This window comes from Ammospiza caudacuta, chromosome 6 (assembly GCF_027887145.1).
Source record: "Ammospiza caudacuta isolate bAmmCau1 chromosome 6, bAmmCau1.pri, whole genome shotgun sequence".
Lineage (NCBI taxonomy): Eukaryota > Metazoa > Chordata > Aves > Passeriformes > Passerellidae > Ammospiza > Ammospiza caudacuta.
In genome coordinates this window covers 38,240,790-38,266,904 of record NC_080598.1, presented here as the reverse complement: position 1 = coordinate 38,266,904, position 26,115 = coordinate 38,240,790, and the positions used below count along the sequence as shown (strand labels likewise).

The following is a 26,115-nucleotide window of genomic DNA, read 5'->3' as shown; positions in this document are numbered from 1 at the left end:
TCTGTGTGTTCATAGTAAACATTTTTGTAAGTGACAAACACGGGCATATGACCACAGTATCACAATCAAGAAATTTTAAGACGACATTAACAATCACTCAAATTTATGCGGCTTCTGCGCAACACAGGTTACATATTTGCAAGGTTTACCTATAAGTACAATAGGTATTAACATTTCACTACATTTAGAAAAAAAATAAAGGTGACCTGTTAGTGACCACATACATCAAAATATACACAACACAAACTGAAGGCAATCATTAATTTTGTCCCCTTCTGATTAATTTGAACGGGCAGTGCTGAAAACTGAAATAATGTTGCTGTTTTTTTAAATTACTTCGTACACTGAGTGCATTTTCTAAAACCCAATCTTTGGTCTAAAAGTAAACAAACAAACAAATGAACAAAAAAAAAAAAAGCAATTCGGTAAAGAAAATAATAAAATAATAAATGGCCAAAAGTAGATCTTGGGCATTTTTCAGTACTAATTCTGCTTAAATACAAATTATGTTTTAAGGTTTTCTTATAGTTTTCATAAATTTAGTGGTTTGGTTTGGTTTTTTTTTTCTTTCAAGGTCTGCACCCACCGACATATCCATGATAACTTATAATACTGCAAACATGGAGAATCGGGCGGCTTTTAGTGATAGACTTATCATATTTGAGTAAAAAAATTGCAAAAGCAGTCACTATTTAGATACACATTCTACTATAATTTTGTCTTCCAAACTTCATAGTCTACAATGCAATCTCCCCACATTGCACCTTGCTGACACTCCTCACCTTGGTGGAATAATAAACAACCCTAAAGACTGAACAAACGTACAGAAAATGGGGGACTTAATAAAAAATACCTGGACTTTTTTGTTTTGCTTTTTTTTTTCCTTTTAATTATCATTTACAATGCAAATGTGTGTAAAATGTTCACTTACAGTCTGATCCAATGGATGTTAATGTATTAAAGGGTTTGAAGAAGACCCCTGATTTTGATGTGTGAAATAATCAGAAAGTCCTCCGGAAAGTCCCGTTGTAAAACTTGGCAAAGAAGGTCTTAAGGACTCACAGGGGAGAGTGGAGGGCGCCTGTGGCGACGTGGAGGAGGAGGCTGCCCTGGCCGTCATTGAAGTGCTGCTTTGAGAAGTCATTGAAGGGTGAGGAACATGGGGGAAAAAGTAACTCGTCTGTCCTGCTAGGAGATTTACAGAGCAGGGATTTAGGGAATAGGTGCCGGAGCAGGGAACTGACAAGCCACACGGCACTGAGGCGGCCAGAGCTGCTGCTGTGAGGTGATGAGTGGCATAAGGTATCTCTCCATTGACTAGTCTATCAACACTTAACCCATTAGACGTGGAAAAGGAGTGGTTGTTTCCCAAGGAGTTTTGAGTCAACACTGAGCTGTAGGGCATGGGGTGGCTGGGGTAGGCGGACGTGGTCCCATTGTAACTCAAAGTGCTGCTGGCCCGGGGGTGGTGCAGGGAGAGGAAGGGGGACATAGGCCAGTACAAGGATCCTGCCCTATCCATGAATGTCAGTCCGGTAGAGGTGAGCCGGGCGCCCCGCTTGAAGGCCAGCTTGGCCCGAGAGGTGGTGGAGCGCCGGCGGAGCTTGCCGGTGGTGCCCCCGATGAAGACGTCGTCGCTGGAGGGGTCCAGCATCCAGTAGTTCCCTTTGCCCGGGTCGTCGTAGTGGCGGGGTACCTTGACGAAGCACTTATTGAGCGAGAGGTTGTGCCGAATGGAGTTCTGCCAGCCCTGCTTGTTCTCCCGGTAGTAGGGGAAGTTCTTCATGATGAACTCGTAGATGCCATTGAGCGTGAGGCGCTTCTCGGGGCTCTGCCGGATGGCCATCATGATGAGCGCGTTGTAGCTGAACGGCGGCTTCTCGTACTTGCCGTTCTTCTTCTCCCCCTCCTTCCCGCTCTCCCCGTCCTTGGCCCCCTCCGCCGCCCCCTTCTTCTCCTCGGCCGCTTTCTCCTTCTCCTCCAGCTCCGCCGCCGCCGCCGCCGCCGCGCCCGCTTCGCCTTTGCCCGCCAGCATGTCCGCCTTGGCCACCTCCAGGGCGCCGGAGGCGGCGGCCGTGGGGGGCGGCAGGAGGTGCTGGCCCTTCTCCTCGTCCTCCTCCTCGGCTGCGGCCGCTCGCTGGGGCTGTTGCGGTGGCGGGTGGTGGTGGTGGTGGTGGTGATGGTGGTGGTGATGGGGGTGGTGGCTGTTGTGGTGGCTGTGGCTGCTGTGGTTGTTGTCGCTCTGGACGGCTTCGGGCACCAGGCTGTTTATGCTAAAGGAGGATTTCGGCAGCATTTTCACTTCCTTCCTATCTCCCATGTCCAACATCACACACTAGTCTGAGGGGGAAAGTTGCGGCGGCTGAGGGAGCTGCGCGCGGGGCGGCGGCGGAGGCGGCGGCCGAAGCGGCGGCGGTGGCCGAGGCGGCGGCGGCACCACCGGCGGCGGCGGCGGCGGCGGCGGCAGCGCAGTTGGACCGCAGTCTCGAGCGCTGGCAAGTCATGTAGCACGGACAGGAACCGCCGGGGAGGGAAAAAATAATGGTAATAATAATCACCGATCAGAGAAAAATCGAACCGAGTCGCAGCGAAGGAAAGAAAAAAAAAGGTGAAAAAAGGAAAAAACCTTCTGAAACCTAAAAAAAAAAAAAAAAAAAAAAAAAAAAGGCAACAACACACAAACACAGACACACCAAAAAAAAAAAAAAAAAAGCTACTTCATGGTGCCCGGTTCCCCCGGCACGGCAGCGCAGGGGGAGGCAGGAGGGAGCAGCAGCCGCCGCGGGCCGGCGCGGAGCGAGGCAGACGGGCGATACAGCCCGCCCCGGCCGCAATTAATTTCAGAGCTGCCGGCACGCACCGGGGCTGTAAAACATTTTTTGGTTTAACCTTTCCCACCGGCCGCCCAATCAGGGCCGGCGGCGTGCCCGCGCGTCTGCCCGCCCGCCGGCCAATGGCGGCGCGCCGCCCCGCCCCGCCCCGCCCCGCGCGCCCCGCCCCCGCCGCCGCCGCGGCTCCCGCGGCGCAGGGATACCGGCGCAGAGGCGCATCACCGCGCGGTGCGCGCGCCCCCCGCCCCGTGCCCCCCCCGGCCGCCGCCGCGAGCACAAATCCCCCCGCGCCGAACAAGTCGCGCCCGTCCCGCGGCGGCGGGCCCGGCCCGGCCCGGCCGCCCGCTCCCCTAGTCGCTCCGGCGGACTCAAGCCGCCACGAGCCGCTTTGCCCCTTCCTCTGGCGACGAAGGAGGCGGGGTGGGAGGCCGGGTGGGTGAAGCGGCAGCGGCACACCGGTGGCGGCGGAGGTACTACTTTGCGGATCCCGCCGAAGTCGCTCGGCGAGTTTATTTTCCCAGGCCCGGTTATTTCTGTTTGTTATTTTGCCGAGGCAGAAAACAAAACAATCGTCCGGAGGGGACGCAGGCGGCGGGATGGGCCCGGCCGCTGCCCGCGGCCTGCCGGGGAAAGACGGTGTGCTCCGGCCCGCTCGGGCCGTGCCCGCCGCTCTGCGGACTGTGAGTGGGGAGGCTCGGCAACGAGCGGCCCATCTCCTCCCCTGCGCTCGCCCCGTGTCACCGGGGCCGGAGCCGGGCTGCGCGCTTCCCTGCCCGCCGCCGCCCTCTCAGCCCCGCGCCGCTCCCGCTCGGACGCCGCTTCCCTCGCGCGGCCGCCAGAGCCGGGCGGGAGGCGCCGGGCTCCGTCCGGCCCCTCCTCCGCGCAGGACGGAGCCGGCCGAGCACAGGCCGCGCGCCAGGCGTACAAAATAAATGTTGGCATTGGTAGCCCATGAAATGGACACTGCGGTTTCCCGGCGGCCCGGCCCGTGGGCCCGGCCGCGGGGTCTGAGTTCCGCGGGGTTTCGTTTTGTGGGAGAAGGGATAGGGCGGGCGGCAGCGGGCCGGGTTCTCCTGGGGCAGGGAAAGGGTCTGGCACCGCTTTCCGCAAGTAGACGCGGTGATACAGGCTCGGGCTTACGGCTGCGCTTTGCCGGGACCAAAGGGTTGGGTATTAATTGTCCACAGCTTATCGTTTTTTACTGTCAGCACGGGAACAACAACAACAACAACAACAACAACAAAAAACAAAAAACAAAAAAAAAACCCCAAAAAACCAAAAAAAAATCAAGCGGAAAACAAAGTGAAATACATCGCGCAGCTTTCTTTCTCGGAAAGGAGAAGGGGAAATGTGATGGACAGAGAGCGTGCTGATCGCATTCAGACCAAAGCTGTGGCAAACCTCTAGCAGCGCGTTAAGCTGCTTCACGTTTGTGCTGGAGGAAAAGATGCTCTGTAGAAACAATACGTGCAGCTCAACCCCAGCTAAAACAACTTATCCCAAGGAAATTCAGGTTAGAGCACAATGCAATGAATGTAGTTCTGTGCAGACGTGCGTTTTATATATGTGTTTGTGTATGTCTGGTAGGAGGGAGGGAGGAAAAGCTAGTGTGGGAAAGAGAGAGTAAATAACGAGGACAAGTAAAATGGGCCGGTAATAAACAATTGCAATTGGGGATGCCATGAACTCTGGCCATTGGATTAACCTCGAATGACCTTACCACAATTGTATTTATTTAACCAATTTCATAACAGGTTGCTACTGACACACACACAAGTTAATGATCAACAACCACTCTTTTTTCCTTTGTTTGTTGTGTAGTTTTAGATTTTGGGGGTTTTTTAGAAATTCAGGTTGTATGTTTTGGTTTTTGTTTTTTTTTTTTTTTTTGAATCATGACAATTTATAATTATTTCGTTTCTCAACACTGAAGTCAATGTATGGGATTTCTTGACGAAGAGTGCAATGAGGAGGATATTGTATGACTCTACCATGGCAAGGGGCAAGAGGAAAGGTAAGCTTCCTGCATATTATTATGATTATGATGATCATTAACTAATATGTGTCATTATGGTGCACTAGGATCCCATTAGGGTGGCTGGGCCCAGTGCGTTTTCCTACTCGGTCTAGCATGTAATGATTCGGTGTAACCAGATTCTTGAGAAAGGACAGGTTACGTAAACATTTACTGATGTGGAGTAACTATACTATTTGTACTCTGATATGCAGGAAGGAAAGTGTTGATTAACACAGAAGAAAAAAAAAGCGAAATTAGCTGATTGCATGCTCATAAGTGCAAGCTGTCATTGAACTGCTTTTAAAATAGACACAGCTGGGTGTTTGTGTTGAAAAATTTCTTGTGTTTTTGCTAATACTGAAATAAGCATGATTTTGTATACCAAACATTTTCAGATCATTAAAATTTGTAATCTGTGCTGGTTTTAAACACAAAGAAAAGAAACAGATTCATTTCGTTGTAAAATTTGCTGATATTATATTAACTCAATCAGGTCTGTACAAATGGTGTATTGTGCCTTATCAAATCTCTTTGATCCATTTAATACACAAAGTGCCAAACGTGTGTATTGTTTGTTAACATTGAACGTTTTATTCAAATCCCAGCTCTGTAGCGAACTGGAGGAGTTCTTGTTTAATGTAACACTGACATTGCCTGTTGAAATTTTAATGCCTTGAGGTGTTTCTTAGGTCAAAGCTGAGTTTACTTTGTGTTATGCTCAGGGATGAAAATGTAGCAGGGAAGAAAATAGAAGTTTTATCTTTTTTGCATTTCTGAGCAAAAGGCTAACATCGCAAGAAGCACACTTTAAAAACATTTGATGATCTAGATTTAACATTTGGTCATTTGTCACGGCTGAGGAATAAAACTCTGTGCACAAACTTAGGATTTTTATATATATATATATATTTTAATGCTGTGGATATACAGTTCTACCAAAAAAGGAAATGTTTTGTCCAATATGTAGTACATCTCTTTCTACGTCCATGAAGACTAATTCATTGTTTACGGGAGAGAAAAAGATATGTGAGAGAAGCCACGTCAATTATAATTATAATTTCTGCTGGACTTAAACTTTCGAGTCTTTTTTTTTTAATTATTTTTATTTTCCTCTCTCTCCTTCGGCAGAAAAGGCATCGTTTATAAAACTATTTACATTGGAAATGCAGGAGTCTTACTGCAACGCCAGTTCCTTCCTGAGCTCTGCCCCGAACACGACTCCACTTCAGTGGTACCTTTGTGCATCGGGGCACTGCATGAGCGGCAGGTTTGGCTGCTCAGCTCTGGCTAAACCCGAATTCTCTTAAGAAAGTCCCTCATGGCAGGATTTTCTAACAGGGAAGGTTTTGTGGAGTGTTTGGAGTAGAAGCTTGTGCATGGAACTGAAGTGCACAAGCCCCAGCCCTGTGAAATACGGGTGGGTGTGCAGAGGGGAGCCGCTCTCTGCAGAGTGTGAATGGTGCCTCACCTGCGCGTTCGTCGACGCTGCGGATGCACCGAACCGAGCGGCGGGGATGGACCGAGAGTATCCAGCTCAGGGGTCAGGATGGGGCTGAATAGCTGAGCTGAAACCTCCTGGCTGAAGTGCCATTCAACAGCGATCTCCGTGCAGCTCTTGGGTATAACTCGTAGGGATAGTGTTTCAACCACATACTTTTCTGCCCCCGCCCTCCCCCCTACCTTTTTTTAAAATTATTATTTTAATTTTTATTTCGTTTTTAAATTAAAGGCCAAAGGAAGAAAAGACCCTCTCCAATGTACACTTAATGCATATAGCGTACTTCCCCTGCACCACCCCCCGCCCCAGCTTCAGCCTTCAATCCCCCTTCACACGGGTATAGTGGCTCTGTACTCTCGGGCTCTTTCAAGGCAGTTAAGCTGCTAAAATGTACTGACAGCTTAAGAAATGAATGAGATTTTTTTCAGCCATGAAGAAAGGGTATTTAGTAACCACGCTTCGATGGCATCATGCTTCCATGAAACGAGTCCGGACACTTTGGTTTAACAATCAGTAATATCACATTCGGTACAGTAAATGCCTCCATGTACGCTTATATAATTCTATTCCCCCTTGACTATAACCTTGCCTTATTTATTCCAGGTTACCTGGGCAATTAAGGTAAGGACTGCTCAGCAGATACTGATACCCTGCTGCTAAGGCATGGCGAGTGGGGATGGAGCAGTGCGCTAACAAAGAGAAAGAGGTAGTCAAACATTTTGAAGAGGGGTGAATGGGACTGAAGGTGGATGGATGAATGGAGGCAAAGAGGGAGAGGAAGCAGCATTCAATGGTCCAGACTTCTCTCTGAATTTGTAGATTTAAGTTTAGGTGTCCGCCTCTAGTCAGCATCCAGTTAATCCTCAACAGCTTCTAGTGATTAGAAGTTAGTCTATTTAGCATGCTATATCCTTCTTCCTTGGGTTTTAGTTACAAGTTATACGATTAGGATTGCGAGAACAGTAGTGAACTAAACTTCCCAGTAAGAGGTCTTCACACCAGGGAAGTGTTACTTTGCTGCAGCAGCCCTGCCTCGTCAGTCATTAGGAAGCTGCAGGTTGTCAGAGGCTTCTCTTGCGCGCACACAAGCGCAGACACACACGCGCACACACACAAAACCACAGCACTAAAACTAAATTAAGAAGCCGATGATTAAGACAAGCGTCTACGAGGCCTGTCATTTCAGCATCCTTCCATCATAACATTGTGGCACCGAGAAATTTGCTTGAAAACCCTGGAAAAAAATGTCTATGGGAGAGCCTCGTATTTGAGGCTGTTAATATCAAATATAGACTGGGAACTGCCTCGGATGCAAGATAGTATTCCGCAGAGGAAAGGAGCACTGCAGAGACCTTGGTGCTATCCGCGCACTCCCGAAACTCTGGTAAGTATCTCTCCCTTCTATTGAAGCAGGTACGCACTGTGTGACTGGAACTGGACCGGGTTTGAAATCCGCAGCTATGTTCCCTTCGGGGAACTCCACCTAAAGATAAATCTGTAATGAAAGGTCCCTACTGGATGACTAATGGTTATTGGCACTCGGTGCCCCTTTAAGGAGAGCAGCACATATTGTGCCGAAGACCTTGCAAGCACACTTTAAATACAAACCTTTTAAGTTTTCCTCCCATGCATACACATCCCTGTTGTTTTTGGGCTAGCGGTATTGTGTCTCTCCCCCCTGCTCTCCTTATTTAAGCTTTCTAGTTTTCCCTCCCCCCACCCCATTCAGAACTAATTGCTCAGTTGCTTAAATGTTTCAAAAAGAGCTAAATTTCTCCATCTGATGATCTTTTGAGAAGCTGCACTGTACCATAAGGAACCGCCAGCGGGGCACTGTATACCTTAGAGAAGCCTGAGCAACTAGAGGAGAGGTAGCGTTAAAACAATGACATTAATAAACTAAGTGCACTGAGTTCCCCTCCTGTTGAACTTTAGGGAGTTTCTTGGGCGGGCAGAGGTTGAACGCAGAACGTCGAAGTGGGAAACAATGGCTGTAGGGGCCAGAAAGCTTTGCTGATGTCGTAAGCGTAAAACAAGACAGAATAGTGACAGAAAGAGATCCGAGTAAACATTGGAGTATACATTTCCCACGGCGACTACGCGGAGTGGAGAGGTCTGAATTAAATCGCCTTAATTAAAGGCTGAAGATTTTATTTATTTATTCCTGTAGCTGTAGAATACTATCCACAGAAAGCCTATCTAGGCGGTGTAGAGCATCCACTAGATTTGTGTTCAGCTGCCACTGCCAGAATTTTTCAGAACAGAATATTTTTATACTCACTGCCAACTTGAAGACCTGCGGGTTTTTAGATCCTAAATATCGCTATTATTTTATATGCCAGTGTGCAGAAAAGAGCCGTTACAGCTGCATAGGCAATAGGTCTGTCTTGTGTAACGAAAGCTCTCCTTAATTCAGAAATCAAACAAAAATATAAAATATCCTTTAGGAGTTATCCACAGCGTTGTGCAGACGACAATAATAAAATGCAAGGTAGAAATGAAAAACTTAAAAACCTTGTTTGTTCTCGAGGTTTAAATACATAATTTTATATTCTGTCGGGTTTACTGTTTAAAAGGTTCTAGGCCGGTGCTTTTGTCGGCGTTGTGATATTGAAGCAAAGAATGTGAAATAAAATACGGGGGACCTGGGGAGAAAAAAGAAAAACAACAAAACACACCCCAAGTAGTGCTTGAAGAAGACCTTTAGCTGCTCTTTGACTCCTAAGAAACTGTTGCTGGAATATTTTCTTGGTGTTGTTTTAAAGCTCCTCAGCCTCCTATAAACGTAATCTTTGGCAAATGACACATGAATCTGGCTTTGCAGTTTTTCGGTGACTCGAGAGAAAAGACGCCCTTTCCCCCCTCCTCCACCCGCCCCCCTTCCCCGGCTTCCACCCCTTCCTCAGCAGAAGGACAGATAGGGTCTCTCTCGCAGCGCTGTTCCCATTCCCTGGCTCCGCCAAAGGCATCCGGGCGCGGGGGGGCGCCGGTGCCCGGGGGTGCCCATCCGCCCGTCCTACCTGGCCGTGCCGCGCCCGCCGCTGCCCGCTCGCCGCCGCTCCGTGCGCCGCGGCCCAGTCCCCGCACCGCACCTCGCCGCAGCCCTCGGCCCGCCGGGGTCTCGGACTCGGCCGGGTCAGCTGCGGATCCATCTCTTAGGGCCTACAAAAGCGCGTCTTCCTCCCCTATCCTCCTATCTTCCCCCGCCCCGGGGTTCCCTTGTCACCGCAGCAAAATGCCCGATGTAGAAAGAGAGGCACAATGGACCGTGCGCCGCTCTAGGGAGGGAGTTCGGCAGCCCCGGAGTGAGGATGCTGATGACTTTGCCCGTGCCGGGGCTCAGGCGTGAGGCGGTGCCGGTCCCGCTCCCGGCCGGAGCCGCGCTTGGCGGGTGTCGGGATGGTGGGGCTGGCGCTAGCGCCAATGACTGCTCGGGAAGCGGACCCTGCTCGCTCCTTGGTGTCCTGGCACAAGTAGGGCTCGCAGGATGTGCCTCTTTGTGTAGCTTGTTCTGAACACTTTTTATATCAGGCAGGGTGGTCTCCATGTTTTCTTTCTTTCATTCTTCCTTTCTTTAGCGGAGGGAGGGGGGAGTGATGGCAAGGGGCTTGTTGGATGATTATAACCGCTACCACTTAGAAATAAGTTTCTTGGGGAAGGGCTGATATCGTACCCTTGATACCAGTGGGTGTGTCCATGTATTATTTTAATACGATATGCCTTTTATATAGAGCTTGTTTTCCTCCTCCCTCTCTCCCCAGCCTCCCCCTCCCCCCCGCTTTGTTTCTGGAATTTGTTTCGCTTTTAAAGCACCAGCACAAACAAACAAACACACAAAAATGACTGGCAACAAGTTAAATCCCATTTGTGTCCCTCCCACCGAGCACGGACCATGCCTCGCTAAAGCCTGGGTCTTGTAGTTTTGCCTCGCTAATAGTATGACCAAGAAAACGAAGTGGCTGCAGACAGACTCTCCCGGCATTGACAATGCGGAGAAGAAAAACGTAGAAAGATTTCTCCCGGAATGCATCCCCCTGGTGTGGTTTCTTCTCTCCATCTTTAAGATGAGGCACTCGCATAGACGCTCACACACACTGAGGTTATGTTTCCTAGGAGTTTTTAGAAAACAATGTTTATTATAATCGAGCTATACACGCCACCAAGTAATGAAATCATGCCGTAGCTACGGAAACTCCAACAAATAAGTAATTTCCATTTGTCTTCTAGCAGAATATTGCAGAGGGTGACATTACACTTTATTTTCGCATTAATTTCCAAACATCAGTGAAAGGGCAGAGAAAAGTCTCTCAAGTCGTTGTACACTTTGGAATTAATTAAACGAAAAATAGCTCTTTTTTATTATTATTTTTCTGCCTTCCGAGGCGTCTTCAAGCTAATTCTTGTGGCTATACTAAAGAAGGAATCCTCAAAAGCAACAAGCGTGGTTCTCACTGAAGGTCGGTATCGTGTCCCGCTAGAGCTTCACTGAAAGCATCTCACAGTGAGCCACCCGCTCATTCCTGCACCTTCCCTTAGCTTTACCTTACAAAGTAATGGAGAAAACATTCGTGTTTGACTGTACTTAAAAAACACCTTTTTACGCAATCGCACGGGTTGCAAACGATAGTTCAACTTTATCTGTTGTGGTGGGCACGTGTTTTGTCAGATGAAATTAACTTGTGAAAGCCTTTGTATCATTTTTTGATTTGTGTTTGTCGACAACGCAGATCATACCTCTCCGCGTTGATGGTTGATACAATTGCTAAATTAAAGGCATGCTTTCGGCTCTGGAAAACAACAACAGAACTCCAGCCCTCTGAGAGCTCATTCCCAGAGAAACAACCCAAAGAGCAGTAGAATAACCCACCACACTGTTGTGTATGTGTTTACGGGATCTCCATATACTTCTGTATCATTCCGCCTCTCTATTGTCTGTTCCTAAAGACAGCCAAGTCAATCCTGGGCTTCTCACCTATAATCGCCTGCCTAAAAGAACATACGGACAGTATAGTGGCTCTAAATTTCCTCAGGAATGCAATTGGCGTGTATTTTCCCCGTGTCTTTTTTCTTCCGTGTAAATACTAGCAACCGAACTTCTTGTCTTGAAGTGTTTCTATGTTTGAGCCCCAGGAAACTCAAATCATTGCAGTAAACTCATCAATCCTTCCTATGCACACTGGAGAATTTTTCCTCACTGCTTGTTCTGCTTCTCATTTCCAAGGACAGCGTGTTGAGCCAACGGTCTGGTTTAGGCACTTCTCTGGACTTTCGGATTTTCAATCTAAAGCTTTCAGTATGTTGGGACTGAAATAATGATTTTCCACATTTCAAAAGGGACGAGGCTCTATTTATAAATGTTACAGAAGGTTTCGTTACTTCAGGATCAACAAAACAGGAATAGAACTGCAATTTTCAAGAAAATAGGATTTCAAAATATAGAAATAAAAAAGTAGTGGAGATGATGTATAATTCAATCAAATTACAGAAAATTGCTTTAAAATTCAGAACAGTAGCGATCCATTATGTCTCTGTTTTATTAGTGACAAGTACAATTACTCTAAAATAAAGAACAGTGGTGAATATATAATTGGCTGTAATCATGTTAGTGTTTGAATAAAAATGACGGGGACATTTAACACTTTGACAACAAAATGTTCAGAAAGAACTTATTTATTCAAACAGTTTTTATTTGCATCCACGTGAAGGAGAAACACACTTTTGCTTACGATAAATCCAGGGGTTTTAAATTTCAATAAAAATATAACTAAAAATATATTAATTATTTTACTATCCAAAGCTTAATAAAGTCTCCTGAGTATGACAGTACTATTATTGATTACTCAGTACCCAAAGGACGCCATCTACAGGAAGAGGTCTCTAGGCTTAACACCATTCTAATCAATGTTGATTTAAAAAAAAAAAAAATCTGAGTTAATATTCCTCTATAAATCCGGCTCCGATTTTACCCACAACACCGATCACAATATTTGCTTTGTAATTGCTTCTTGTGATTCAATTCATTATAATTTGACACGATCTAGGAATCTGTTATAGGAGGCCTTTTCTCTGAGATACGGCATTAAAAATAATTCATTGAACTCTCCGAAGCAGCAGTTTTTCTCCTTCTAAAGCGACTTTTTTTCCCCCCCCCTCTTAGGATTGACTTGATCGTCTCTGAAAATGCAGAACAGCCCATGAGATCTCTCCTTTCCACCAACCGTGTGGAAGACGCTTGCAGAACAGCCCTGAAAACAAAACAACTTTATTGAAGGCAGTTCGTGCGACAATTGTGTCATGGAACACCTAACATTTCTTTATCTGTAACTAACTTTTAAAATTTTGGATAGTTCAATAAATGTCAGCTATGCCAAGCATACTCCCACCCGTTCTTACAATGCATCCTTTGCCCCGTATCTCGGTACTTAAAGGTGCCATTTAGCCGTAGCCCAGCAAGAGCTCGGAAACCCATCGAAGTAACGAGAGTGCCCTTTACCATTTTGACCACACAAACACAGATCCCTGGGAATGGCATGTGCCCTCCATGACGCGACTCCAACAGCCCAGTACAAACTACAGACTACAGAAAATACCAAGAGAGCGAGAAGAAACTTTCAGGACTCCTCTGTCAGGGGGCTTTGAAAAATTGCTATTTTCGGGTTTAACCCCGAACGATTTTTTCTTTTTCTCTTTTCTTATTTTCAATTTTTATTCACTCCCCCGCCCCGACAAGTCTTCAAATTTCTGCTCCTGGTGTGTGTGTGCGTGCTCACAGCCGGGCGGACCCCACGCCGGTCCGAGCGCGTCCCTCCTGCCGTGAGGAGAGCGCAGCTCGGTCCGACCGCGCCTTCGCTGCCGGCTCCCAAGGGTCTCTCCTGCCCTGGCGGCTCTCGCCCGCACTTGTAAAACAAAGTAGCTCTGGTTTCTTTCTACTTCAGATCAGTGATGTGAATGGGCTTTGAAAAATTTGGGAGGGTGGTAGGGGGGTGGTGTACAAACTATACAGTGAGGAGTCAAAAGGCAGAGGTGCGTTGGCACAAAGGCTGAGTAAAACGACCCACGGTGCAACCTCGATTTTAGGTGTTATTTTGTAAACCGGGGACAAAAAGCCTGGAAAATATTGTTCTGTGTACTTCCACTGGAATCAGGCTCAAAGTTTATACCGAAGGTCCCCTTCTATCTTTTTACTTCTGGGCATTGACCGTGAACGTTCCAAATCTAGAGACTGTCGTATAGCTGTTTTCAGATTTGAGGGAAGCTCAGGAGAGGAGGTTTCCTTCCCTGGGGCAAGCCGCTCCCGCAGGCGCCGCCGGGACTCGGTGGGTCCCTCCCCCGCCGGGAGCCGAGGCGGGGGCGCCCCTCTGAACCGGGAGGTCTGTCATTTCTCGGGTGCCTCGTACCAAATCGCAGATGTCAGCCTTTCCCTACGTGTTCGGGCTGCTAATGCGGGCACTTCACACAACAGAAATGCTCAGCTTGGGAGCTTTTCCCAGGGCCAGCCGCCGACTTCGTGCTTCGCATCTGCCTCTGGCGGCACCGGAGCTCCGTGTGGGGGATCCCAGTGTGCGCAGTAGCCTTTACCGCTGGGACCACATTCCCGTGGGAGCCAAGCACCGCCGTGCTCTGTCCCCTGCAAACCAGCCGGAGCACAAACTCCGTACATCTCCGCGGGAGCACGCTGCCCATGTTCCCGGCTCGAACCTCATGCGCGTCTTCCGCAGAGACCCTTTTATCGTGGAAATTCACACCATAAAGCCCCTCACCCAGCAGGCCGCCGTATCGCCAGCCGGGGCCGCAGGAAGCCTTGCCGCCCCGGGACTGCGAGGTTTCCCCCGGGGCCCGGTCCCCGCGGGGAAGGCGGGGGCCGTGCGCGGTTCCGGCCGGGCGGGCCCGCGTGGAGCGGCGCGGTGCGGAGCGGGGCCCGGGCCGGGGCGGGCGGCGGCGGCGGGAGCGGGCGCCATCCGAACGGCGCCGGCGACATCTAGTGGCCGCGGGCCGCCAGCGCCGCCCGCCGCCCGGAACGGCACGGCAGCGCCCGCGGCAGCAGCACCGGCCCGGCCCGGCCCCGGCGGGAACGCGCCCCGCAGCCCCGGCCCCAGCACGGGCCGCGCTCTTGTGAGCTCAGCCAGCGCTGTGCCGCGCCTCAAACGCCATAAAGTTTTCTGTGCAGTGCTCGTACCAGCACAAATCGGGTCGGTTTTACATTTACCTACACGGGGCATCGAGAATTATAAGCACTTTTGTCTCCCCCTCTCGCCTCCAAAGGACCTCCATAAAAAAACCCCAAAAAACTAGACGCGCCGGAATAGCGGTTCCTGCCACCTTCACCCGGAGAGAGGTCCCCGCTGTCAGGGACCGTCCCTGCCCGCACTACTGGGGAACCACCCAGACCTGAGAAGAAGAGGGGAGGAAAAAACAAAAAGCAATATTGCGGAGACACGGCTAGCTAAAGGAGCCTTCACTATTTAAATCCTAGTGTCAGCTCTCATTAACAGCTCAAGTCATCTTTTCCCCGGGACAGACCTTGTCTGGTCTATCGACTTAATGGAAAACAAAACACATGTTTGTATCCTATTATTGCAGTCTCGTTCCTTGCCTTACGGAGAGCAGGGACAGGCTTCGTCCGCTTCGAAACGGGCTTCCCGAAGCGACAAAGGTTCCCACTCGTTCCTCCCTCCTGCCTCCCAGGAAAAGATGAGGATTCCGACGTCCGTCTCCTGCCCTTTCTCATGAATAGGGGCTGCAAAGGCAGCCACAAGAAAAGGCTTTTGCTGAAGCCGCGGTGGCTAAAAAGAGCCCAAGAAAAATAGTTACTGGTGTGTTCAGTAAAACTTAGCAAGGCGCAATAGTCTCTGCGGGAAACTTTGGGTTTATCTGCTCAGCAGGTGAAGTTCTCAGCTCGGATCCAGCTGCCAGGACCACAGCATCTCCCAGGGAGGCCGGCCGTGAGGAGATGGGCACGCTAGGCAGTAACAAGCGACAGACTGAGAGAGTTTTGAGACAACCCAAAACAAATAAACAAGCCCTCCCAAATCTTCCGCTGGGAAGATGTCTTTGATAAGGAAGCAGGGAAAGTTTTGAAGAGCTGCAGACATTTTTGCAAATGTATTTTAACTTGTCTAAGTAGCTGAAGTAAATTGGGTGGTTGCTGGCTTGTTTTGTTGGTGTGTTTTTTGGTTTTTTTTCTTTTTTTTTTTTTTTTTTTCCTGAGACAAGGCTACAGGAAGGGGAGAGTAAGAGCTTGATAAAAGACAGGAATAAATTTCTCAACCAGCGAAAGCAGGAGAAGTCTGTAGAAGTGACAACCTGACTTGAATAAGGGAGAGGATTCTGGTGAAAGGAAAAGAAATTATTAATTTCACCCCATCCTCAGTGCTTTCGTTAAGGTACAGGTCTCTGCGCAGTGCCAAGCACAGGGCGCTTGGACCTGCCAAGAGTAACCGATCGAAATTAGCTGTCCTAATGCCCACCTATTCGCTCTACCAAGACATTTTAAAGCCATGTCCGGCTGATCTCCCCCTGTCCCCAGCCCCACTTCGGGAGGCGCAGGAAGGGTGCGAATGGGGAATTGCCCAGAGGCAGCGCCGGTGCCGGGGCTCTCCCGGGCGGCTGCGGGGTCCCAGCGGAGGGAGCGGTTCCTGGGCCCGGGTCCCTCTCCCGCCTGGGGCGCTCCTGGCATCTCGGCACAGAGTGTAGGGCCCCCAACTTCAGCGCTTTTGAAGCGTCGTTTGCTCTCGAGTGCTTGGCTGTAAATAAACGCTGTAGCAGTGACAACACAGCCGTCCTGCAGTCAGAGCAGAGTCTGCCTCTGCACCTTTCCTCTGCAACACACGCCGTTAGCGTTTTAATTCCAGCTCCAAAGGGAACCTGCAATTATAAGCCCCCCTCGTCCCCTCCCGCTCACATTCTCTTGTCTGAAACATTCACTGAGGAAGGTTATTTGGATTGAGAGTAAAATCAAACAGGGAGGGGAGGAAGAAAAAAAAAACAACATAAACCTAACAACCCCGCAAACCCTTCCATTTGCTATTTACAAACCTCATTGTCATGCTTCACTCAGGCTGTCTGCCTAGCTTAGGGAAATAAATGTGACTGAACCAGAGACAAAGCCGATGCAGCTGTATTTGAATTTCTCAAACACTGTCAAACGTGCTCTTGTCTCATAATTCTCGGGGTTGTTGTTATTATTATGAACATCATACCTAATGTGAACATACTCGAAAGAGAGCTGCTTGGCAGTGGAGAGATGTGGCTCCGATTGGGATTGCACAGAAATTTCTTTAGCAAAAAAGATAAGAGCTAGTTTTCCCTCCTGCTTGGAAGCCTAGGCAGATAAATTAAGGAATATTTGAGACCTATAATTTCCCTCTTTTTTTTTTTTTTTTTTTTTTTTTTTTCCTTCTCTCTCCCTCTTTTCTTTTTTTGGTTCCTTGTGTTTTCGCTGTTCCCGCAGAAGCGGTTAGGTCTGACTATCCAATTTCCCAGGTGATAACCCCTCGGCAGCCCCGCACTGCAGCCGCGGTGGGAAGGAAAACGAGAGCACCGCTCCCTGCAGAGGGAAAGGTGTCCACTGGCGGACACCTCCGAGCCGTGGTGCCAGCCTCCCTTTCCGGGGGTTCTCAGGTGCCTGCCAGCGTGCTTGGTGTCAGCAGGGCTACCACGAAGCGCGTGCTTGCTCTCGACTCCTTTGGAGACGAGGAGACCAAAACACTCCGAGGCCGCCACAGGAGGTCTCTGAGGGATGCCTGGGAGCATCCCCATGTATCTCGCCTTAGATGCGCTGCTTCCGAGGGGAACGAGCCAACCCTGCCGGCCCTTCCCCAGGCCCCGCCGCCCCATAGCCGGGCCGGGGAGCGCTGCGGGGCTGTCGGGAGCTGCCTGCCCCGGCAGTGGCCCCGTGGCCGGGCCGAGCAGCCTCGGGCCTGGCCCGGCCCCGCCGCCGCCTCAGGCCGTGCCCTCGATGTGTCGGGAGCGGAGGCGGCGCCGGCCCAAGCCAGGACGGGGCCCCGGCTCCTGCTCAGCGCAGCCCCGGCCGTGCCCTCGCTCCCCCTGCTCCGCCCGCACCCCTCGGATGTCCTGCGGGACCCACGGCCGTCCGGGCGCTGCTACCGCCCCGGGCTCTGGGGAAAATGGGGTCCTGCAAGCCAGGGGGACAGACCTCGCCACCCCAGGGGCAAGCTCCGTCCTCGCCATCCACCTGGGCAGCATCTCCCCAGCTCTTTTTCTTCCTTTTATTTTTTCCTTTTTAACCAGCTTCTTGGCTGCCACCCTCCTCAGACGGCCCTTCCGAGCTCTCTTGCGGGTATGAAGTCCCGTGTCGCCTCTTCCCGGCAGGGCCACCGCCTCCGAGCAGGGCCGCCCTCTCCCCGCAGCTCCTTCGCTCCGTGCCCTCCGCGGCTTTCGGTGCACCGTGTCCTTCAGTGAGTGTAAGCAGAGAAATGAAAAGTACTGTGATCAATTATTAGTTTTAGACCATATTTATGGACGTGTAGTTGTAATAACAGTTATTTACTTTGTCGAAACGTTTATTTCGCACTTGGTATATTTCCTTACAATCGGAGAACCGACGTAGGAAAAATAAGCACAAATAAACTAATGCACGCAAAGTATGGTTTTAGCTAAAGGTGATCCCTCTCCTGTCTAATTTTCCCGGGTGCGTTTCTTCCTTCTGACATTAATTCAAACCAGCGAAAGGGCTAAATAGATTAATCTCTAGCCCTCAAGTCAAGCAAGAAGCAAAATAATAATTTACTTGTCTGCCCCCTTCCTAAAAGACTAATTTTTTTCCTTTTCTTCAAATTATGAAGAAATGAATGAAGAACAATCAAAACCTAAAGCAGTCAGGAGGGCAGGAGCTCTTTTGGGTCTCTCAAGGCCATGGCCAGGGTACCCCTGCTCTCTCCTTGGTCCTGCGGACTGCCTTGTTCTCGCTCCCTTCCCGAATTGCCGGAGATCGCCTTCCCCCCTGGGCACAGGGCCTCAGGCTGCTTTAACACCTCCTCACCAGGCTTTGTTGCTTTTGAAGCTTGATAGATTATCTAATTTGTTAGCAGCACTTTGACTGCCCCCAGCTCAAGGAGGGGAATGGTGCCAGAGGCAGGGAAGTGGACACCAGTCTGGGATTTCACAGTGTTAGTAATAGCGCACACATGCACCTGTTTCATACATCGCTGACATCAGAGTGACCTCAGCCAAGGGGACAGGGAAGGGCTGAGGAGGGAAAAATTTCAAAAAGATGCAGTTCTACTGTGTATGTCAAAGTTTTCAAATAGAATAGTGAATAGAATAGATTCCAAGGCATCTCTTCCCTGTTGAGGGCTCTTGGTCTTCTTTGAATTGCTTCGATTCTCATGTCCCAGCTATTTATTTTATCACCAGCTACTGTGTGCGACAGTGCCCCAGACTGGGCGACACGTATAGCCACTGGCAAACAAAAAATGGTCCCGGCTGCCTGCAAACGCTCTGCAGTGAGTTGTGGACAGCTCAGTCGGTCCCCGTCCCACGGAGCAGCCGCTGCCTCCTTCCCCATCACCCAGCCGCGGTGCCCGCTGGTCTGCGCTGGATCGCGAGGAGCTCTCTGGCCAGCGACCCACACTTGTGACACCATCCCGTCCTCCACTCATTCCCTCTCTTGCTATTTGCTCCCTGGTTAAAACTGACAATTCTTATGGACCATGGCACCTTGCTGTGGGATCTGCCAGGGAAAGAGCAAGAAATTCTGGAGAGGGCAGGGAACCTCACCAGTACTTACAGGGGTCAATTTGGAAATGTGTTTTTTGTATCAACCTCTGTGACATATGCAGTCTCTAGTCTGTTGTCTCCTTTGGGGGCAGTAACATGCCCTAGATACCTAGTCTTTGTGCAGTGCCCATAAACAATATATCAGACAGAATTAGCTGGAATCAGAGCCTTCAACGTCTTCCTGTTCTGTTGGTGGGGCTGCCCCTAGATAAAGTCCCACCAGCACCAAGAAATACCCACAGTCACTGCACCTCGGGACCCTTGCCTTGTGCCCTGGTCCTGAAGTACAGGCAACAGGGCCAAAGATGAAACTCAGCACTCAGCTGGAGCACTGTCCCAGCCCTGCAGACCCCTCCATGCAGCACAGCCCTCCCTTTTGCAGCACACACCGCTCAGGACTCCAGCACCAGACATTCCCAAGAAACACCTATAGGGCTGACATTGCACAGATTGCTTGGTTTCAGACCCTGCTCTTCAGTCCACGTTTTCAGACCCCTGCTCTGCCAGTAACTTCAGCTGGAGAGTTCCTCTGTTCTCTCAGGTATCTTTATGTTTACAGTCCTGATAGAAGGGACAGAATAAAAGAGGAAGACATTTGGTCTTTAGACCCACACTTCTGGGCTACTTTGGCACAGCGTTACTGCTTGAGCAGCTCTATCACCAGCTAAAGTACACTTCCCACTTAGATAAGGTTCTTCCAGTTTGTGAGCCAGTTAATTCTCCTGGTAGTTGTCCGAGATTATAGCCCTGTCTTTCAGACAAAGTAAGGCAGGTAAGTTAGAACTTTATAACCACAAATTACTTACATTTTTCCCTCAAGTAAACTATTTTAGTTGATTTAGACATACCACATTGGACAATAAAATACCATCTGAAACCTACCAGGAAGTTTTCAACATATAAAAAAATGCCAATCTTATTTAATCTCTGGGAAAGATAATTGTTTGCCCTTGACGTATGCTTTGCATTCTTGAGGTATATATTTTGAGACATAATATCAATTTTGGAATCTTATATACACACCTTTACAATAGTAATGGCTTTCCACAAGCTCTGTGGGAGGTGACATTTCAGCAAGATACTTCCCCTTGACTTTGTTTATTCCAGCAGTTTAAATTCTACCTCTGGTGATAGCTGTTAACTTGGCAATGTGAAAAGTGCTACATGATGTGTACTGTGCTCAGTCAGCTCATCAGAAGCTCACCAATTACGACCGTGGAGCCCATTCTTCTTGCCACAGCATGCCACCCACCATGCATAACTGGGACAGCTGATCTTCACATGTGCATAAAATCTGAAAGTATGCACACATTTACTCAGAAGCCATGCAAAGCAGGCACAATAAGTCTGCTGCTTCTTAGAAGCCTTTTTATTTCCCGCAGTAGCTCATGCACAAGCAGTTGCAGATAATTTCTTGCTCCCTGCCTGCCTTGGAAATGTCAAAAAGGGGAGCTTTCGAATGTCGCCCTACAAGAGGATAAGCTTTGTACACATCAGGCATTCAGGACACCTGTGTTGGGACCATACCCAGCTGTGAAATAGGAAGATGCAGCTATCAGGATTATCCATCTCACCCAGGGCTTGGTGGCCATCCCCGTCTTGGAGGTGCTTGGGAAAGGAGGTAGTGGGAAGCAGATTGTGGACTCAATTAAATAATTGAAATGTGCTGGAATGGCCCATGAATTGGGCACCTAAGCATTATGAAATGAAGAACTTAACAAAACCTTTTCAAGCCTGTTTCTGCAGGATGAAATCTAATCTCTGTTTAAGGTCTCTTAACGACATCAGTGAGGCAAGATTTAATTCTAGACAGATGCTATTTATCAAGCATATAGGGAGTGTTTGAGCTGCAAAAATAATGCTACCTTTGAGCATTCATTTTTGTTTGGAATATCCAACTGAACATACAAAGTTGAGATTGGGCTTTTTGTTAAATTGCGATTTGCACTTATCCAAAGATATTATTTTCTTTATTTTGAAGCGACTCTTTTCAAAGACATTTAGTGCCAGACTCTGTCACCTTTGACTGTAGTTTCTTTTGCATCAGCTAAAATAGAAGTAACTCTGTTCAAGTAAGCAGAGTAACACTTCTGAAAAAACAGAATAAATAATCAGAGAATCAAGCCCTTTGAATAGAAAATGACTCCATAAATAGTCCCATTGATTTCAGCAGTATTTTATGACATAAGTAGCTACATTAGTAGAAGCAGCATACAAGACCCTTTGGGCTTGGACAGAGGAAAAAGTTCCCTAAATTATAATTATTTAAAAAAATATTCCATGGCACATCAATCAGTTGACATGTTACTAGCTTATTCTATGACTTATCATGTTACTAGCTTATTGTATGACAAAGACAGAATCAAGTGAGTTGATGATAAGGATGATTTCTCTGCTAGCTGCTGTGACATGAAAGCTGGGTCCCTTATTTACAAAAAAGAGAAAGCAAATAAAACCACACCAGTGTAATGCTTTCCATTACCCTCAAAGAAATGATTCTTTAAGTCAGAAAGAACATTTTAGCAAATGAAGCTGCCCCTTTCTGGATACTGTTTATGGGCAGTAGCAAAATGTAAGAATGTCATGACATGGTCTCCTCTCCCCTGGCTCCATCACTTTGTGTGATGGAAAAAATTTTTTGCTTGCTTTCCCTTGAAATCTGGTAAAAAATAAGTGAAGTCCAAACATGCTGTCTTAATTATGTTTCTTTGGCTAAACACGTTTCTTAAAAACCGACAAGTGTTCTCTGGAAATGTTTTGTGGCATCTTTAAGCCGGAATATGAGAACTGCGTCTGGATCCAGAGAGCAGCAAAACACCTACCCAGCTTAAAGTCTTCTGGAGCCAACAAAACTGTTCCTGGGACCTAATTGCTGTGCTGTGGACCACTTCTGAAAGTGACTTCGAGTGGTTTAACTCCACTTAGAGAGTTGCAACTTGATGCACAAGAGCAGGGGAAGAACGCACAAGGATTGGGGAATATAGCTGCCTGACTAGAAATGGCATCAGATCCCCCATACCTTCCTGCCAGCACTGAACTTGGAGTCATCATTCTCAGGGAAGCAGGTGATGTATTTCAAGTATTCAATAAGAACTGTGCACCCACGTACATGCTGCTGCTGAAAACTTTTGTAATTACAGTAATTTTAATAGAAACCACATCAGCTTTGTCCTTGCCTTCCTCTCATTGCTTTTCTTTGTACTCTCTTCTAGTCATATCACACTGTAACTGTAAAAAATGTTTTGTCCAAATACAAACTCCCTGTTCTGAGTGCCACTCTGCTATCAGCAGGAACAGTATTTCAAATAAGATGCTGGGCATTTGCCTCTATGAATAGCTTCTTCTTTGCACATGCTAGATTGTGAAAAGTATATATATATCTTTTGAGTGAACATTTTTCATTAAGAACCTCTAGAGCACAAAAGGAAGGGGTCAGTAAAGGGTGAAAAAAGGATATCTTTAGCTTTATCACAAAGAGTTCTCTGCTGTGTTTCCTCAGTTATGACCAAGCTGTGGCTATTTTCCATTGAGTGTGGAGCATTGTTATTCTTGGAAAATTTTCAAGGGAAATACTTTGAATAAGATTCTACAGTGCTGATTTTTCAATGCTATCTGCCGGTAGTCTGCCATTTCTTTTCTTTCCGTGTAACAGTGAAGTGACACAAAATGGATAAAAATTTTCCTCTCTGTTAGGTGAGGACGAGGCTGTGTACCACCCCACACCTGTACTGTCCATGCTGTTATCCCATGGTTTGCCTGTGTCCCCAGTTCTGGGGAAAAGATCCTGTTTGGTGCTCACAGTGCACCTTGCAAAAGCACCCGGAGGAGGTTAGATGGAGGCTGGTCCCTTACAGCTGGCTTTTGTAACCTTTTGGGTTAGGAATACTGTCTTGCTGGTATGGGTTCCTAGTGAATTATTGATACCCTTGAAACAGAGAGGACAAAGAGAAGTGAATGAGATATTTGTGAACCAATACAGCAGCGAAAGATTCCTAAGAATGGAGTTCTCACCACCTCACAACAAACCAGAGGGATATTTGGGGCTGGATGCAATTTTGGACACCAGTGTCATAAAAACTCAGCTCCTTGATTTTCATAAAGTGGCACTCTAAAAGAAATTTCTAGGTTACTAGTAAAAAGTCTACCCAAACTCTCAGAAAACATAAATAAAAATTCAGATTAGGTTGTTTTCTGAAAATCACTTTTTTCTAAGCAATCTCTTGATATTTAGGGGGAAGAGGGAAAATATTTGGCTTGTTATTTTTTGGTGTTTGGATAACTTTTCCCCATACTCATCCTTAATAATAAAAAAAGCTGAAAAGGATCTCTTGAAATATTTCTGTTACTGAGTGGTTTTGTTATGTCTTACTCTGTTTAAAAAAGTCAATAATGTTTAGTATGAATTAGCTAGGGGTTTTAAGGTTCTTGTCCCTAAATTTTTTTAATTTCTATTTTTGGGACTGAAACAACCTTCTTCCACTTCCCTTTCCCTCTCTCTCGCTCTCTCTTTTTCTCTTCCTTGTTTTTTTCCCCCTCTTCATTAAAATTTCTTTTTTCCTTCAAACCAGCCAACAAAACAACTAGCCAAAAAATTTAATTTTTTTAGTTTAGTTCTGCTCTGAGATAAATTTACTACACAAGATAGTAGCAATCAGAAGCCCAGTAGCCCAGTGTTTTCTAGCGGCTCACAGACCTGCCTCTGCAATATCGGTGCAACTTGATCTCGCTGCATCGGTAACAGAGTGTCCGGTTTCACGGGCTTGACAGTGGTGGCATGAGAAGGAGTGAAAATTGACAGCAACTTGACAGAATGCTGCTGGGACTGCTCCTCTGGGGTCCATCAGAGTCATTTAATCCCTGTGCCACTGAACAAACTCACTAAAAAACCAACAAGTATGCCACCAGAGTAGCTGTCATACGGAACTGATTTAACAGTAGTGGGTGTTTTCAGGTGTTTGTTATGAATGAGGTTTTCCTTCCCAGCCCTTGGGATTATCCTTATATACAGATGGAGACAAGAAGATGGGTGAAAACGAAATCAGATGGAAAGAGGAAAATATTTGTTTCCTTCATATGTTTGCATTGTGCTGAGTGCAGCAGGGTGCTGAGATGGACTCCTCAGATGCTATCACTGCAACTGCAATATCATGTAGCTCTATGTCCCATCAACCTCCTCTGCCAAATTCTATAATGTGATCACTTAGTTGGCTGTGTACAATCTATACAATCTAAAAGGAAAATGCACTTTCTTTTAGATACTAAGCTTATTTTCTGTTCCTTTTGGTGTTCAAAATTCATTGTAATGAGGAGTCTTTTTATTGTTGTGGCTTCTTGGTTGTGTTTTGGTTTCTATTGTCTTAATAAGTTAAAACAATGAAACAAATGGTTCTGAGAACAGCAGAGCTAATGAAGTTGTGTTTTGAGGATTTGTATTTGACAGCCTTATATCCCTTCCTTTGTCCTGCTAGAGCAGCTCTGACCATTTATGCTGAGGTTTATGCCCATCTCCATTAGACTTGCCCCTTTCCAGTCTGCTCAGCTGCTCTCAAGCCTGCAGATATCAGCTGTGCAGAGGACATGACAGGCTCTCCATAGCTCAGAGCTGCTTTTGCACTGACATGCTGGCAGAATACTTGCTGACTGGGTAGCAAGAGGTCAATCAAAAAAGGTAACTGCTGAGCTGTCACTGATGTTTTATTCCTAGTGGGACAGCAATCTGGCTCTATGTCCTCTATGTAGACAGCAATTTAAATGGAACTTGTGAGACTTCTCTTTAAGGCTTTGACCTCCTTCTTATCCTTTTCTGAATTTGGCTAGGAGTTTTGGAGGTTATGAAGAGTACAAGAACAGACAGACCATATATCTCAGGCAGATCAATATTACAATATTTATAAGGGCTAATTAAAAATAAAAAGTTAAATTTCCAAACCAAATTGTCTCTCAGAAAAAAAATAGCTGTAACGTTATTGTGCCTTATAGTACTAATTCATGTAAGGACTTTGAATATTTCACTAGGAAAGATTTTTCATAGAGTTTGAGTGAGAGAAAAACGCATCTTTTAAAGGCATGATAAAAAAATATGGTAGTTATGAGTCCATAGGCTGAGAAAAGAACATTTGAATTGTGGCACTGACACTGAAATGCTTTTTTTTATTTTGAATTTTCATCTGGCTCAGAACCTTGCACTCTTGTTGTGTGATTTTGACTATCTGTTAGAGAATTCAAGCTGTATCATAAATAGCAGTATTGAAAACATATGCCACAGGGGAAAGCAATATGTAATAAAAGCAGCTGTCATTATATGATAATGAATTTCACTCACTACTGAGTTGGATAAGTGTTTTTCATAGGGAAACAAGTGGCAAATTCAGCAAAGAAGAACTTGTGTAAAACTTTCAAGTTTTTAAGCCAGTAGTAGGAGATATAATTCACTTTTATCAATGGGAAAAATAATATGGGACCAATTCTGAAGCTGAAAACATCTAGTTTATTAAATTATGAGTAAGAGCAGCATGGTAACAGTTTTCACATGTAGGAGAGAAATAGTTTTAGGGTAGCAGTTTTAAGGTGCATAGTCATGACAAAGAAGAAATAAATCACAGAAAAAAAAATAAAGTGTTTAAACACTCCTAAAACCAAGAATTTATTAGACAGAAAAGTAACTTGAAAAATGTCAGTAAAGATTTCATTATCTGGGAGAAGTGGAAAAGTTTGGCTGCATTATCAAATGTGTGTAATGAGAAATATTCTAGCTTTGGAGTGAGAAACTTAGATTGTCTCATTGTTCATTCAAGGTTTAATTTCTATGATTCTATGACTGAATCTCTCATCTCTCCCTTTCCTCCTCTGGAGCTAGCTAGCAGATAAAATAAGCATGTATATAATGGCAAATAAGCAGTCAGGTTAGCTTTTGTATAGCATGGCCACAGAGAATTTTTGCTATTAGGACGACGGTCTGTAAATTTCTTTCAAATTCTCTATTTAAAGTAGGTTGAACTCCAGCTGGTGACTATTATGTTCTGAAATGGTGT

At 47.0% G+C, this 26,115-nt stretch overlaps 1 protein-coding gene across 1 annotated transcript; it reads right to left on the bottom strand.

The window, feature by feature from the left end:
* Positions 1-3: 3 nt before the first annotated feature.
* On the bottom strand, positions 4-2,329 carry FOXG1 (forkhead box G1). The gene has a single exon (XM_058807502.1). The coding sequence runs from the start codon at positions 2,327-2,329 to the stop codon at positions 950-952; it is 1,380 nt and encodes a 459-aa protein (XP_058663485.1). The 3' UTR covers positions 4-949.
* Between the last annotated feature and the right edge of the window lie 23,786 nt (positions 2,330-26,115).